The sequence below is a fragment of the Aulonocara stuartgranti genome, assembly GCF_965226115.1.
Source record: "Aulonocara stuartgranti genome assembly, chromosome: 11".
Taxonomy (NCBI): Eukaryota; Metazoa; Chordata; class Actinopteri; order Cichliformes; family Cichlidae; genus Aulonocara; species Aulonocara stuartgranti.
The window spans coordinates 24892785-24909214 of record NC_138947.1 but is presented as its reverse complement, the minus strand read 5'-3'; the positions used below and the strand labels follow the sequence as shown (position 1 = coordinate 24909214).

At 39.6% G+C, this 16430-nt stretch overlaps 1 protein-coding gene across 1 annotated transcript in view; it reads left to right on the top strand.

Annotated features, from left to right (window-relative positions):
- The window catches only part of dnah5 (dynein, axonemal, heavy chain 5), a 101346-nt gene that overhangs the window by 39790 nt on the left and 45126 nt on the right, over positions 1-16430 (top strand). The window contains exons 53-66 of the mRNA XM_082550836.1: positions 1189-1323; positions 2008-2130; positions 2239-2452; positions 2795-3018; positions 3465-3663; positions 3752-3924; positions 4262-4392; positions 6094-6247; positions 10270-10537; positions 10743-10866; positions 12685-12792; positions 12966-13080; positions 13711-13887; positions 15881-16084. Of these exons, the coding sequence (XP_082406962.1) occupies positions 1189-1323; positions 2008-2130; positions 2239-2452; positions 2795-3018; positions 3465-3663; positions 3752-3924; positions 4262-4392; positions 6094-6247; positions 10270-10537; positions 10743-10866; positions 12685-12792; positions 12966-13080; positions 13711-13887; positions 15881-16084 (2349 nt within the window). The remainder of the gene's footprint in view (positions 1-1188; positions 1324-2007; positions 2131-2238; positions 2453-2794; positions 3019-3464; positions 3664-3751; positions 3925-4261; positions 4393-6093; positions 6248-10269; positions 10538-10742; positions 10867-12684; positions 12793-12965; positions 13081-13710; positions 13888-15880; positions 16085-16430) is intronic.

Below are 16430 nucleotides of genomic sequence, written 5' to 3'. Positions count from 1 at the left end.
CTGATCGGCCTTGGTGCAGCTGGGGAACCACACTAGAAATCCATACGTCAGAACGCTGCTGATGGCACAGTTGTAGAAGTTCAACATCAGAGATCTGGGAATGTGTGCGCTCCGCAGTCTCCTCAGGTAGTAGAGGCGCTGTTGGGCCTTCCGTACAACTGAGGTGATATGGTTGCCCCAGGACAGGTCCTCGGTCACAGTTACCCCCAAGAATTTAAAACTGCTCACCCTCTCCACCGCCTCACTGCCAATGAAGAGAGGCAGATGGTTGTTATGACCCCTCTTCCGGAAATCTACAATGATCTCCTTGGTCTTTTTGGTGTTTAAGACCAAGTTATTGTCGTGGCACCATGACTCTAGTTGTTGCACCTCTGTCCTATAGTTTGTCTCATCATTGTTGGATATAAGTCCGAGCACTGTAGTGTCATCTGCAAACTTAACAATGAGATTGGACGCGCAGGAGGAAATACAGTCATGGGTGAAGAGAGTGTATAGCAGAGGGCTCAGAACACACCCCTGAGGGGCACCGGTGTTGACCACAAGGGTGGAAGAGGTGTTCTTACCCACTCTGACACTCTGTCTACGGTTAGTGAGGAAGTCCACAATCCAGTTGCACAGAGAGGAGTTAAGTCCCAGTTGGTGGAGTTTGGGACGGAGTTTGTATGGCCGGATGGTATTAAAAGCCGAGCTGTAGTCTACAAAGAGGAGCCGTGCATAGGTGTTCCTGTGTTCCAAGTGCTTCAGTAATGTGTGCAGCACTGTGGCGATCGCATCCTCGGTTGACCGGTTCTCCCTGTATGCAAACTGGTGCGAGTCCAGGGATGGTGGAAAAGCAGCTCTGATGTGTTATATTTACATTTATGAAGGTCTCATCTGTTTTTAGACTTTGACAATGAGTCATGTACTTTCTCCAGAGAGACAACCTGAAGTAAACTTTGGATAAACATTTAAATGTAACTACAAAACCAGCATCATGTGTTTATGCTCAGCAGACGCAGAGGATATGCTCTTACTTTCCCTTTGATCTTTCCTCATAGAATATGCCGTAGACGTGCCTCTCTTGCATTGGAGGACACAGTTAACTGTTCGCGGTCTTGTTCTACTGTCGTCCTTCTCATGTTATCCTATAACGTGGAAGTTAGTTGGGATAATTTGGACTGATGGCAAATCTAAATATGTTTGTTATAGGCTGTTTTGCTAATTGGAGAGCAAGGAACAGCCAAGACTGTTATCATCAAGAGCTACATGTCAAAGTATGACCCTGAGACCCACATAGGCAAGAGTCTCAACTTCTCTTCTGCTACTACACCACTAATGTTCCAGGTAAAGCAGCAGGTCACCTGCCTACGTTTCTCTTAATTTAGAAGAAACAGAAGTGTGTCACTCTGTGAATTTTTAACTTAAAAGGAGCGTTCAGTTAAAGAGGGGAGAACACCACAGGCAGGTAAACAAGAATAAAGAGCAAACTTTAAAAATGAAAGCTGATGCAACAGAACGTAACACCAAGAGATCAAACACAGGAATTAGCTGAAGGCTTATACAAATAGTAGTAAAACCAAAAACAAAAGATATGAAGGATGGATGCAAAGTACAGTGAAACCAAAATAGACACAAACTAGGAAAGAGGGCGGAATACAGCTGAGTAACAAGGCATATTATAGGCTCCTTACTGCGCACACTCAGGGACCGATCGAGTGATGAGATACAGCTGAAGTAGTAAGAGTAGACAGCAGTCACACAGCCAAAGACAGGAAGAAAGTAATCGTTTCAATGCAAGGCAGGGGGCATTTGTATAAGGCATTGCCAACCTGGCAATGCCTTATGCACAGAGCAGGTCTATAATGAAAACCAACACCATGACTGTGTTCATTTGCCATTAAAGAATATGAACATGTGTGATATTGATGATCTGTGATGAATTACATTTCAGTTGAAATTAAAAGATCTCTTTCTTTATCTCGCTGTACTTTTTCTTGCCTCATCCCTCCCTTTTTTCCTTTTTTTTAGAGGTCAGTTGAGAGCTATGTTGATAAGAGGATGGGGACCACTTATGGACCGCCTGCTGGGAAGAAAATGTCAATTTTTATAGATGACATCAACATGCCTGTCATCAATGAGTGGGGAGACCAGGTCATTATAACATTTCTACTGGTGTTTTTTCATTCATAATACTGGTTAATGATAAATAAATGAAAAACAAAACTTTTCTTGATTTAAGCTTCTTGCTTTCAATCACAGGTGACTAATGAGATTGTCAGGCAGCTGATGGAACAGAATGGTTTCTTCAATCTGGAAAAACCTGGAGAGTTCACAAATATTGTGGATGTTCAGTTCCTGGCAGCAATGATTCATCCTGGAGGGGGCCGTAATGACATACCACAGAGACTGAAAAGGCAGTTCTCAATCTTTAACTGCACGCTGCCCTCCAATGCTTCGATAGACAAGATATTTGGTGGGTAAAACACTGCAAGAAGTCATTTTTCTGCAGTCATTTATATTTTGGGGATTATTTCCCTTGTCATGTTCATACATGACAAGGTCTAAGGCATAATGTATAATGTATGTCCTGAGAGACATACATTATTTTATTTGTTCTTATTTTACCATTTCCAGACAGTTGTGTAGGTGTTGTGTGCTTGTAATATAGTTGCCAATCATATATATATCACAGCAAGTTAGAGGGATGAACTAAGTACTAATAAATGCCACCATACAGTGATTTCACGAAACACACTGTATCCTTTACTTTGGAAAAAAATATATAACTTTTCTAAACATCGACTTTATGACACAGGCGTGATCGGTGAGGGCCACTTTTACACAGGACGTGGTTTTAGCGAGGAGGTCCAGAGCACTGTACCTCGTTTGGTTTCCCTCACGCGTCGTCTCTGGCAGCTGACTAAGGTCAAGATGCTTCCGACTCCTGCAAAGTTCCACTACATCTTTAACCTGAGGGATCTCTCCAGGATCTGGCAAGGCATGCTCAGCACCAATGCTGAAGTTGTCACCTCTGTCCAGGTGAGATGTATTTTGCATGCTTAATTACCTCATTTCTAACATGACAAGTAGTTAAGAAAAACTTGAGAACATGTTGAGATTTCCACTGGAGAAACATTTTTTTTGGTCACACATGCAGGATTTTTCCAAGGACAAATATGCATGACTGAGTAAGTGACAAACAGGGGAAGTGGCAGCAGTATGAAACTGAGTGGCAAGAGCTGTCACAGGAGGCTTGCTGAGGTCAAAAATAACTAGGTTAAAAATATCGGCTGACAGTCTGACTTCACATTAAAAATCCTAAGTCAAATAATACACTAGTAATACAGTTTTGCAGTAACTAAGCTACCCCAGTGCTTTTACCTATTACCAGTCATTACTTTGTTATTACTTATTATTATTACTTTATTCCATGTAGCTAATTACCTTCTGTCTAACAGAAAAATAACGTAACATATATTTTCCAGACGTTGATGGCACTTTGGAAACATGAGTGCAAGCGTGTGATAGCGGATCGATTCACGATGCCTGATGATGTGGAGTGGTTTGACCAGGCTCTGGCAAAGCTGGTGGAAGAACATCTTGGTGAAGAGCACAAGAATATGGTGGACTATGTAGCAGAAAGATATTTTGTTGACTTCTTGCGAGATGCCCCTGAGGCCACAGGTACTACTGAGTCTGACTATATTGAAATATATATATATTTAAGAGATTTTCTCAGTTTTGTGACCTGCTTTCATTTTTTTCCTCACAGGGGAAGAACCAGAAGACTCAGACTTTGATTTGCCCAAAGTGTACGAGCCTATTGAATCATTTGAGACTTTAAAGGACCGTCTGAACATGTTCCTAAGCCATTACAATGAAAGTATTAGGGGTACTGGCATGGATATGGTCTTCTTTCAGGATGCTATGATACATTTGGTCAAGGTACTCTAAAGAGTTTTTTGTCGTGTTTGTGCCAACCAAAATAATCTACACTTCCTAACGTTTTCATCAGTCAGGGTTTTTACATTTCAAAGTCCTCCATTAATGTTTTCAGACCACCTTAAAGCCCAAGGAATATCCTAACAGTTTTACTTCAAGGAGTATAAATTGTGGAGCGTTCACAAACAGTTGCTCACTCCCAGACATTTGCACTCAGACACAGATTCCTACTTTATCTTTTTAATGTATTCCTACTTTGCTTGCTATTTTCTTTTGTTGCCTACAACTTACTGCAAATCTAAACATGCTTATTTGACTCTAGCTCTGTGTGTATTTGTAGGTGTCGAGGATAATCCGAACACCGGGAGGTAATGCCCTGCTGGTGGGGGTTGGGGGTTCTGGCAAACAGAGCCTGACCAGATTGGCCTCGTTCATAGCTGGATACAAGATCTTCCAGATCACGCTCACACGGTAGTGTGCTGGCAAAAATTAATATTAATATTATTAATGATGTAGGTAGGGTGGTGTAAGTTGTAAACCTCCTAAGGATTGGATTGTGGAGTGGTAGTAACACCTTTCATTGTCAGATTTCCTTTTCTGAGTAATTCCTTCACAAAACATGTCAAACTAAAGTTGTTTTATAATCGTTAGATTTAGTTATAATCTAATCATTAATCATATAATCATCTATAATCAAACCATTAAACTCAGAACCTTTGTCACTGATGAGAAACATTCTGCATTATCAGCTCTCAGGCCCAGCAGCTAGTATATTCTCATTAGAGGTACAGATATCATACTAATTATATGATATCTCAGAAGCTCTGGCTTCACTAACATACTAACTCACCATCACTAACTCGTGCTTCCAAACCTGTCAAGTAGTTTCCTCCTTCAGTCCCTACATTCATTTATTGTCACACTTTCCACCGGTTTGTTCGCCAAACAGATTTTAATGTTTCCTATTAATATTAATGAACCACATGTTTGTCCTCTTAGCTTCACAGCTATCCCTGGTGAAAACGGATACCTCTATTGTGTGTCCCCTTCCTTCTTTTTCATCTGCTCTCTCTGATACACACATAAAACTGATTTTCAGATGCACATCCAGTACAGATAGTTCTCTTATTTCATGCAAACTCAATTTACTCTCTTTCTCTCCCTCTGTCTGTACAGTAACTTAGACTTTCTTGTTGCTTTAATGTACACAATTTCTTTTAAACTTTGTTATCCTTACACTATTATTCCTACTAGAGATTTTTTTAAAAGCATTTATTTTGGTATATATGCTGCAGTGGATTCTTAGAAGCACACTAGACTGCATATAAAGAAGCATTTCTATCATCACAGCAGCCCTGAGTGGCTAGTAGTCATGCTGTCTGTGTCCGGGCTCTTTATCCTTATGGCTGACACAATGTTACTTTTCACTTAAGCAGCTTTTCTCCCTTGAGTGGAGAGGTTACTCTTTACCTGTATCTTGCTTAACTAGCTTCATTGTTCTCAAACTGCCATTATTTTGTCCTCAAATATTATTTCTTCTTTTACAAACTGGTCAACTCATCACTTTTGCTGGGTTGAGTTGGGAACAGGTGTGTTTATTTTTAATAACCAGCAATGCGTATCTAGTCTGGCAGTCACAGCGTAACTCCCAGCCACTTAGGGCTGTTGTTATAATTTCTTATTAACTACAGGATGGAGTATCTCATCTCACTGATAATCATTAAAGAACCAGATGAAAGTAATCTGTGGTTTCTCTCTCATGTTGTTTATGCAGTTAATATCTCCAATTTGCAGCTTCTTCCATTTTCCCTCTAACTTATTTTTCATCTGCCTCTTTATAATTCAATAAATTTGACATTCACACACTAAAGCAGGTGAACTTTCAAGCTAAGATGTGCTTCACTTTCATCGTCCAAGCCTCAAACTGGGGCGCCGACACTTTTTTTTTTTAAACCGCTCTCACCAATAAATGTAGTTTGAGCTTCAATCTCATGAGAAATTTCATGCAAATTGGCACATAAATAGATGAATTAAAGTTTTTATGCGATCTAGTTTTCTGCTGCTGCACTTTTTGATTGCATTTAACTACGTATGGATGATTTTTAGAAGCTGTAAAATTAGTTATTAGTGAAGAAAGGGTGTGCATATTTATTTTATGCTTTTCTTTTCCAGCTCATACAATACATCCAACCTGATGGATGACCTGAAGAGTTTGTACAGAACAGCTGGCCAGCATGGAAAAGGCATCAGCTTCATCTTTACTGACAACGAAATAAAAGACGAGTCCTTCTTGGAGTACATGAATAATGTGCTGTCATCTGGAGAGGTCAGCAGCACACACAAGGAGAAAAGATTCCAAATAATCCGTATTCATAGTAATGTAATCCTCTACTTAATGTGGGTCACAGTTAAGGCTGTGAGACCAGAACAACAAGAGAATATGCAGTGTGCAGTGTTTGAAAGTTGTATAGTTTTAAATTAAATAATCAATGAGAGGTTAAGGTATCTTTAAAAAGGCATCTGGTTGTTTCTACTTCTTTTATATCATTAATAGACAGTAGTGATCCAGTGCTGTGCATGTGCATGGACTGCATTGGCTCTGTTGTTGTTTTTCAGGTGATATTACAGTATATCCTATGGTTTGTAATCAGGAGTTATAGCTTGGGGAAACAGTTACTTAGATATAAGTTGCATTCTAACTTGTTTTGAGCCACTAGTAGAGTCTTATTTGATAAGCTGCCATGTGATGTTGCTACCATGATATCCATTTCTCTTTGTGGATTTAGCTAAGTGAAGTCAACAAGATATAAGCACATGTTTCACAAGCTATATGGCCGATTTCTAACCCCAAGATATTTTAAAGGTAGTATAAAAGATGGAATTTGGGGAGATGAATCTAATCTTCATCATCTTCTTAAATAGAAATTCATGTATGCTACACTTGACGCAGCCTAATATTGACCATGAACACTACAGCTTGCTCCGTACCAGTCCAACTTAGTGTGTCACTATTAACTTCAACACAGTGTTTGAAAGTAACTGGCATAGCCTGCACTAAACTGTACCAAACTGCCTAGTGCAGTATTTATATGGAACTTTTGAATAATATAAAGGAGAATACTTCAGTTTGTTTTGCAAGATGTTTCACCAAAAACACAAGTCAGCAACTCATCATGTCTGATTTAAAAACTCTAAAATGAATTTTGGGGCAAAATGCGCAGACATAGTTTGTGTGTTTTCTGATATTTGTTGAATTATGTGAAAAGTTACTCGAAATTACCCACCTTTATTTAAAAAAAAAAAAAAAGACAAAACAAAACGAGTTACTCTATTTATTCAAACTCCTGTTCTGTAGCACAACAGGCTAAAGTACAGCCTCTAGCTAGCGCTAGTAACTTTAATAATATCAGCACCATAAAGCCATCACAGGGTCAAGAATGAAATATGGAATGTGCTGAGAGCTTAAGCAGAAAATGTAATTATTCTTATTATGTACTGAGCCGTATCATGCCGTCACTGGAAGCGACACCAATGCGCATTCTGTTAAATTTTATTGCTCATTAGCTGAAGGTGCTGAAATGGCCTTTTAGATTATTCTGGGCCACTTCAGTCTCTGTTCATAAGGCATTCAAAATGTTATCCATACCTTTTATTTCCTGTCTTTATTATACAGGTTTACCATAGTTATATATTCTCTAAAATGTTTTTTTCCAAAGCTACTCTTGCTTTTCTAGATGGGTTTGGACAAAGACTGACTGACTTTTCATTGACTTTTCTGCTAAATGGCTAAAATTCCTCAACACTTAATGCAAGTTTTGTGTTCATCCCCTAAAATTATATCATAAAGTCTGAAATGTAAGCCTGCCATAAAACTTTAACTGTTTATAAAACTGTTTACAGAGCTCAGTTAGTGTTGGTGTTGAAAAATATATGGTTCCAAGTTTAAGTAAGAGGTTGGAGTCTCATTGTCTGATAGTCCATCTGAATGACTCATACTGATATTTTATATTAGATAATGTTACTGTAATTGGTCTGTAAGGCACTACAGTACAGAAAGCTACTTGGTGCTTCCTTAAGCAAGTTTTCAATCCATTGGTGTCTTTGTTCTGCAGCTTTTCTTTGCATGCTTTACAAACTTAATGTTTTATATTGCATGCATTTTATATTTATATTTTTGTAATTTGCCTTTGAATTGCTTTATAGTTACTGGAGAGGTGGACTTAGAGGTGGTGTTTATTAGAAAACTGTACAATTTATGAATTCTTTGGCACAACTATAATTGTCTGATTCACATATTATCTTTTTATGAAAGCACTGGCACCAGCTATTTAACAGTCACACATAGTTTTGGAAAACCTACAAACTGTTGTACTCGCTCAGATAGCTGTGTATATTCACTTCAAATCAGCTTAATTTAGTTTTGTTTAAAAATCATCAGTTTACAACACAAGTCTACTCAAAGTGCTTCAAATTGTGAGGTCAAACCCTTAAAATATTAAAGAGAATCCCAATAGTCCTCAACAAGCAATTACTTGGTGACATTTGGGAGAAAGGACTCTATTTTAACATGAAAAACCTTTGAGGCCTGTGTGAGAAGATAAGGAAAAGAGCAGGATAAAGAAGCATGTTAGAAGACAACATTTTGTTTTAGCACTGCATTCCGCTTTGAGTGCAGTAAACATTTCATGAATGCAATCTTAAGAGAGCACGAGTCGTATCAGTTCAGTGCAATTTTAAAAGTGTATTTTCCTCACCATTATGACCGAGTTGCAGTTATTTTCTCTTTGATATTTGTAATGAAATGAAACTATAATGGACAATCACATACAAGTACACCTCTGTGTACTACAGCATTCTTCATTACATCTGCTGAAAGACTCTTTCTCCACTCCCAGAATTTTGTTTTCATCTTTGTCCTGCCCTTTGATTTTTTCCCCGCTAGTTCTTATGCACATTTCTTACTGTCTTCTCTCTACTCGATGGTTATATTTTCTCTTCCCTTTCCTTCTCATCTTTTCTCCTCCTCTCCATGTTTGTTTACACAGTTGGGAGGGGTTGTATGAATTTTTGCCACCACAGGATATTTAGACAACTTTCAAAGCCCTTATTTTGAACTCCGTATATTTACATTTTGTTATTCGGGAAGTCACTTAATAAAAGAGGTCAGAAGTCAGATCAATTCATGTGACAAGTATTAAGCTTCCAGTGAGGTTTACCAGCACTCACCAAGCTGAAGCTCTTACACTGTTCGAAGTCAGTGGATATCATTGGATTTGACATTTAACACTATGGGAACACCATGATAAGAGCCATGCAGTTGCTTTTTCCCTGTTAGTTTCCCACTTGTTTTCCCTTCTTTCAATTATTTATTTTCCCATCTTTTTGTCTTCTTTTCTTTACTGTGTGAGAGAAAGTGACAGAGATGAGAAACAAAAAGGAAAAGCAAGCTGTTATCGTGATATTGTTTTTTTGTGAGAGTAACAGATGGTTAGGGACACTTACCACAACACCACATAGTCCCCCATGACACTGTTTCACTTTCTTAAATCTGAGTTACATGTTCTCTCTAATGGAAACTGGGGATTTGGAGAAATGACTCAGCTTAAAACATTTAAACAGTGAATCTCGTACCTTCATCCACTTGGTTAAACTTGTACCCACCCAGCAAGCTGTTTTAAAACTCACCATTTCAAGATTTTTTGCCAGCAGTCACATACATTTAGTTCATCAGCCAACCAATATACACTTCTACTGAAATTGCTAAGGAAAGAGGTTGAGGTAAGAAGAAGTGACAACTATTGTGAAGTGTGAGGAAGAAGAAGATCCAATTAAAATAATGTTAAAAAATGGTCAATAAAACACAGTATTGTGTAGGGAAATACATGAATGTTTCTAACATTCATGTCTTTGGACTGTGGGAGGAAGCCATTGTATTTGAAGAGAACGTCCAAGGTTTGCACCCACAGCCTTCCTGTGAGGTGACAGTGCTAATCACTGCATTTAAAAGCTGCAACTGCTAGATCTCTGTATGGGAAATCTTTGATCAGATCAGATTGAAAAATTACTCTGTAAAAGATTTGGTTGGCACTATTATCGGAGTAGAAATGTTTGAGCTTTAAAATACACAGCAGTACAGGTACATGGATTGTGGCGGGGTGTGGCTTGGGAATGGCTGCAGGGGAGGATGAGACACATCGGAGCTCCATCAGCTCATCAGCTAAAAAACGCTGCGGCCATGAGTTGTAAGAGACGACAGCCAAAATTAAGAAAAGTGTTAAACGAGCGAACTATGGTTAGGTCCGTCAGTATTGTGATATCAGAGACACAACTGCATGTTTCTGCCTTCAGGTGTCCAACTTGTTTGCCCGTGACGAAATAGATGATATCCTCAATGATCTCATCCCTGTCATGAAGCGAGAGTTTCCCCGGCGACCTCCAACCAACGGAAACCTGTACGATTACTTCATGTCACGAGTTCGACATAATCTCCACGTCATTCTGTGCTTTTCCCCTGTTGGGGAGAAGTTCCGGAACCGAGCGTTGAAGTTTCCGGCGCTGATCTCTGGTTGCACCATGGACTGGTTCAGCCGCTGGCCCAAAGATGCACTGGTTGCAGGTATTTTTAACACACAGTTTTATTTTCACAAATGTGACCTGTCTGGTGCTCGCATTTCTTTTCAAAAATGTATGCGGTACATGTTATACTCTGTTTATTTCAAAGTGGATGCTGTTATATGAATACAAGATATCGACTTTCTTTGCGCTCTCTGAGGTTTTTCTTCAGTTAATAATGTCCTGTCTCGTTTCTTCCTGTCCTTCAGTTTCAGAGCACTTCCTGTCTGTTTATGACATAGACTGCTCAGCCCAGGTTAAATGTGAGGTAGTTCAGTGCATGGGCTCCTTCCAGGATGGTGTAGCGGAGAAATGTGTGGACTACTTCCAGAGGTACAGTACATATTAGGGGTGCAACGATACACAAAATTCACGGTTCGGTTCGATACTTTGGTGTCACGGTTCGATGTTTTTTCGATACAAAAAAAATGTTCATGCCTTTTTAATTTGTCATTTATTAAAATTATAAATATATATTTTAACTCAAAAGTACCGTTTTTAAATTTAACCCTAACCCTTGTGCGTGTTTTTTATTTTGACAGCGAATGCGCACCTGCGGACCACTTATGTGCAGCCCTGGTTATTTAGCTTGTCATATTGCAGCCACAGAAATTCTTTTGTCCATGAAACCATAAAGCTGCACTTTCTTTTTGCCTTATAGTCTGATTTGTCATAACTTCTCCGTTTTGTGGTAAGCTTTTCTTTGGCTGTCACTTCTTCACCCCGACCTGTCTTATTTGGCTCAGCAGAACTGAAATGCTTTTACACACACACTCACATAACGCTCAGCGATTCTCTGCGCGATCAACCTCTCACATGTTTAAGCTTGCTGCGGGAGATTTCACTTGTCATGTTTGCATAGTAAGCTAACGATTAATAAGACGATGTCAGAGGAATTGGTGCACAAATTATCATCACTCACAGATCAGTGCTGTCGCCCTCTATACACAGTTCGCACGATTGCAAAGTGAAAGCAAAAAAACAAGCGCAAATTCAAACGCGATTTCAATATGTCACATATTGACAGTGGCTCACCGATGCCAATGACATAATTACCCAGCTACATTTCTGAAAGAATGCAAAAGCATTGACATATATTTTTCCTTCCTACAATAGCCCGACGGGCAGGGTAGCCCGTCTGAAAAAAATCGCTAGCCCCAGGACGTCGGGCTAGCAATTTTGCGAGCCCTGTATCTGATTGAGGAATCACTCATCTTTGGAAAAGAGAGTTTATTACAGAGAAATGCCTCTTTCCAAAATAAAAGCTATGCTATCCGCTTCTTCTGGGCTATATTCTCAGCAGCATAAGGAGAATCATGTGCTAACAGCTGTCTAAATGACTCGGCTAAAGTTAGTAGCATGCTTGTTGTTTTTGTCTTTGCACTAGGATGATGTCGGCGTAAATGTGCAGTCATATTCGTTGTGTTCCCACTAGTGCTTTCAGGTTAATCTCGTTGAAATGACCTTAACACCACAACACGGCAAATCTCCGTTAACGAGCTACCCCTGATAGCCCCGTGCATGGGGCTAGACGGCCAACACGTTAATGAACTAACTGCGCTAACACACTAGCTCCCACCCTGTAATTGAGCATTGCGTGGCACATCCAACATACTGTTTTACTTTAGTCCATGACGCGCTTACCTTCAGGGTCATACGTCACATGAAAACCAAAATAATTCCAAACGCCAGATCTGAATGAGGGTGGGGGAGGTTCAATTTGCCATGTTGCAAGGAGAGCTTAACTTCTGTCTCGCTAGCTTGCCCTGCGCTCTTCCTTCTGACAATGCTGTCTGTGTGGAGCGCTCAGTGGATCTGCGCTCGACAGTGCAGCCTAGGCGGAGTAGTCGAACGCAGATTCACTGAGCGCTCCACACAGACAGCATTGTCAGAAGGAAAGTTGATAAAATAAATTACAAATGTTGTATTGTTCGATACATATGCGTACCGAACCGAAAGCACTGTATCGAACGGTTCAATATCGATACGAATATCGTTGCACCCCTAATATATATGTATATATATATATGTGTGTTTGAAGATTATATGCATATATGTGAAGATTGTTTTATGTGTGTCTGCAACGCATGATGATTGTCATAATATTTAGCATGTTGCAGTATTAATGTAACCCAATTTGTTTGAATTTAGATACCGACGCTCCACCCATGTCACACCCAAGTCTTATTTATCCTTCATTCAAGGCTACAAAACCATCTATAAAGAAAAGAGGTCTGAAGTTCAGACTTTGGCCAACAGGTAAATTGTTCAAAATGAGTTCAACAATGTTGTGCAAATGATAACATATGCAAGTTGTGTTGCCATTTAAGCAAACAGAAACCCAGATAGTAGACAGACAGTACACAGAAGCAACAAGTTTGCTGTAATCATATTTGACTTGATCAACTGTATTCAAAATTTCTCCTCTTCAGGATGAATACTGGTCTCCAAAAGCTGAAGGAGGCATCGGTGTCAGTGGCAGCTCTCAGCAAAGAACTGGAGGTGAAAGAGAAGGAGCTACAGATTGCCAATGACAAGGCTGATATGGTACGTTTGTAGGCAGGGAGGGGATTTTTATTTGTATGTGTGTGGGTTTAAGGTTCAACAAGCATACAGAATGCTTCAGCTGGCTTTTTAGTTGCATTTTTATTAAAACAGCAACACGGTCTATGAACTAATCAACAGAATTGAATGGATACATGCTAGTTTGTATTAGACACTAATATAAAGTTTCATGCATTAATAAGAAAGTGAACACAGAATGAAGAGATGAAGTGTTTATTGTGTCCGTTGCTGGGAATCAGGCTTTCCAGTGATTGTTTGGGGAATATTGTATTGTTGCGTAAAATTACCCTCTTGCAGTGAGAGAAATAAGACAAATAGATGTTTAATGGGACGAATGTGTATTTTTTACAGTCATGCTTCAGCATAAGTGAAGCAGTTTAAGCCGTCTCTTTTTTTCCCTCCATTCGTGAACACTCACTCTTGTTATACAGAGACCTCTATATCAGGTAGAGCCTCTTCAGTGTTACAAATGCTCAGATCTGCCATCTCCCATTGGATTGAGCATTCTGTTTTCTACTTAACCACACTTACGATCTTTTCTCAGCGGAAAAAGTCTCCCAGCTTCAAATCATTTCTCTGTCACTTATAATGTGTGTTTGTTTTCTTGTGCAGGTGTTGAAGGAGGTGACAGTAAAAGCCCAGGCAGCAGAGCGAGTGAAGGTAGAGGTACAAAAGGTGAAGGACAAGGCGCAGGCCATTGTGGACAGCATTTCAGCTGACAAGGCCATCGCTGAGGAGAAACTCGAAGCTGCCCGGCCAGCTCTCGAGGAGGCAGAGGCTGCGCTGCAGGTATGGGATGTTGAAACAGCAATGTTGAATACATGCCTCCAAGGCTTCCCTCCAGACTTAAATTTCTCAGGTAGACATATCTACGTTCAGACGTCTTTTTTGTTTGTTTGTTTGTTTGTTTTCTTTTAAATCACTCAGAGCCTATAGCCATGCTAGAGATTCACAACATGCTATACGAACCATTTCAGTTTAAATGTTAAACCTGAGTATTTTTTTTTGAGTACCACATTGGCGGTGAGTGTGAGTGTGTGTGTGTGCGTGTGTGTGTTGGACCGGGGGGTGTATTATAGGATAATTAGTTTTGCAGGTAGTTGATCATAAATCACTTAACGAGACAAATTAAAATGATCTGAAGATTACAAAATGTGCTGGAAAAATGATTGCAATTAATCATTCAACAGCAACGTGACATCGTTGTCTGAACTGGCTTTCATGAGCCAAATGTCACCCTAATGTTAGTGCCAGTGAAAAAAGGCGGGAGATCACCAGAGTCATCAAAGTTCATCTTGTAGACACCACGAGTCTTGTAGCTATTAGATTATTTCACTCATAAGCAGAGTTTTTCCTGTGTCACAGCTTTAGGGGGGTGAATGTAAGCATGTTTGATCCAGTAAAGCAAAGCATATTTGCTTTTGCCTTCATGATCTAACCCTACAATATAACTTGAATATTTAAAAAAGTGAGGGCAGTCTTTTTGTGCTTTAATGTGTGACTTACATTTACCCAATTTAGATTTCTCCTGCTCTTTTACTATGTATTGCTTCAGGGTGCCACTTAAAGCCCTCTGTGACTGTGTGGTCGTCTGGTGCCTCTAGCTGCATTGTAATTAAAGCTGTCCTCCTGGGTAGATGGTTGCATGCAGAGCTCCTGTGGCAATTCCCTCATTAAAAAAATGTTATCGTGCAACTGCATATAGAAACCTCGGATTTCTAAACAGACAACCCAAGACTCTTCCTAATGTTGCTGGTGTTCTGCAGTATAGCGAGATTAAAGTAAAAGATATTTTCTAACTTATTCAAGAACATCAGTTTTAGTGGCAGAGGAGTTGAAGGAATTCATGTTTCCTTTCTTCAGGCTTTTCATACCACACTGTCACATTAAAATATTCACCGACCGGTTCTGTTTCCTGATTAATTTGGATATTCACCCAGCCTTTAAAAGGACCGAGTTTGTGTGTGTGCAAACTCAAGGTAACGGTACCATTCTATAACATTTCCTTGTCATACAAAAGGAGCTGATTTGCTAATAGTTACAGTGGATTAATGATGACAGTAAAGCATAAAATGGTTTAGTTTTTGTAGTTCTTGCTGAACTGGAGTGATGATTTTATTTTGTAACAATGGGCTTAGTGAGAGATTTTCATAAGAAGCTGTAGGAGAATAGAGGATATAGGCTAGTGAAAGTAGAAGTACATGATAACCCAGACTGTCTGGTGGCTGACACTCTAGTGGGAAATTCAGGCTTGCACTGAGTGGAAATGGAGCAAGGAAGAGAGAACAGAAATGGGAAGTGCAAAACAAGAAAAGATAAGAAGAGAGTAAAGCAGCCGAACAGTTCTCACAGGAACATTTTCTTTACTGGTCTGCTGTCTCTTGTTTTAATCAGTCCCTGGAGGAAATCCTGTGTCACCCTCTCCTGAACTCCTCTCATTCTGCCACAGTTTATACTTACAGTCGTCGTGTTGTTTCCCTCTGCACACCTCCTCTGCTTTTATATTCTGAAACTGGAGAATTAGGTATAATCCTCATTAATGTATCTGTCTCTTCTTTGAACACGGTAATGAGAAACAAATGATTTATCCTTTGTTCTCGTCATAGTAACGCGCTGCTCTAATCGTCTCCTAACATGCTCTGCGTTTGTCCAGTTTGCTGGTGTCAAATCCTTACTCGACTTACTTGTCACATGTTTCCAGCTCTCCCATCGGGGTCATGCCATACAGTAAATGACTGTTCTAAATTCTCCCGCTCTCCGTTTGTCCTCTTTGCCCACATAGACAATTAAACCGTCGGATATTGCCACAGTACGGACACTCGGTCGCCCCCCTCACCTCATCATGCGGATCATGGACTGCGTGCTGCTGCTCTTCCAGAGGAAGGTCAACCCTGTGAAAGTTGACCCAGAGAAGAACTGCAACACTCCTTCATGGCAGGAGTCATTAAAACTCATGACTGCTGGAAACTTCCTGGGCAGTCTGCAGGTGCAGTAACATTTATTTAATTTGTATATAGTTAAGACTGAAGTGCTCATATTATCTCAACACATGATTCAGGATTTATGCTTTGTGTTATTTGCCATGTTTAACATGAATGAAAGCTACATTCTACATAATAGAAAGGGCTAAACTTAGACTCTAAGAGTTTAGTCTCTGCACTTCCATAAAAGTGGTTCATGTCTTATTAAAATATTTATTTGTAAACACCTTTTATTTTAAACATAACCCATTGATGCCCTGATTTAAATAGTTTTTTTTTCATCCTGATGCAATTTTGGTCTCAATTGAGTACATGCTCTATTTTCTGTCTTTGTCCCTTTCAGTATGTATT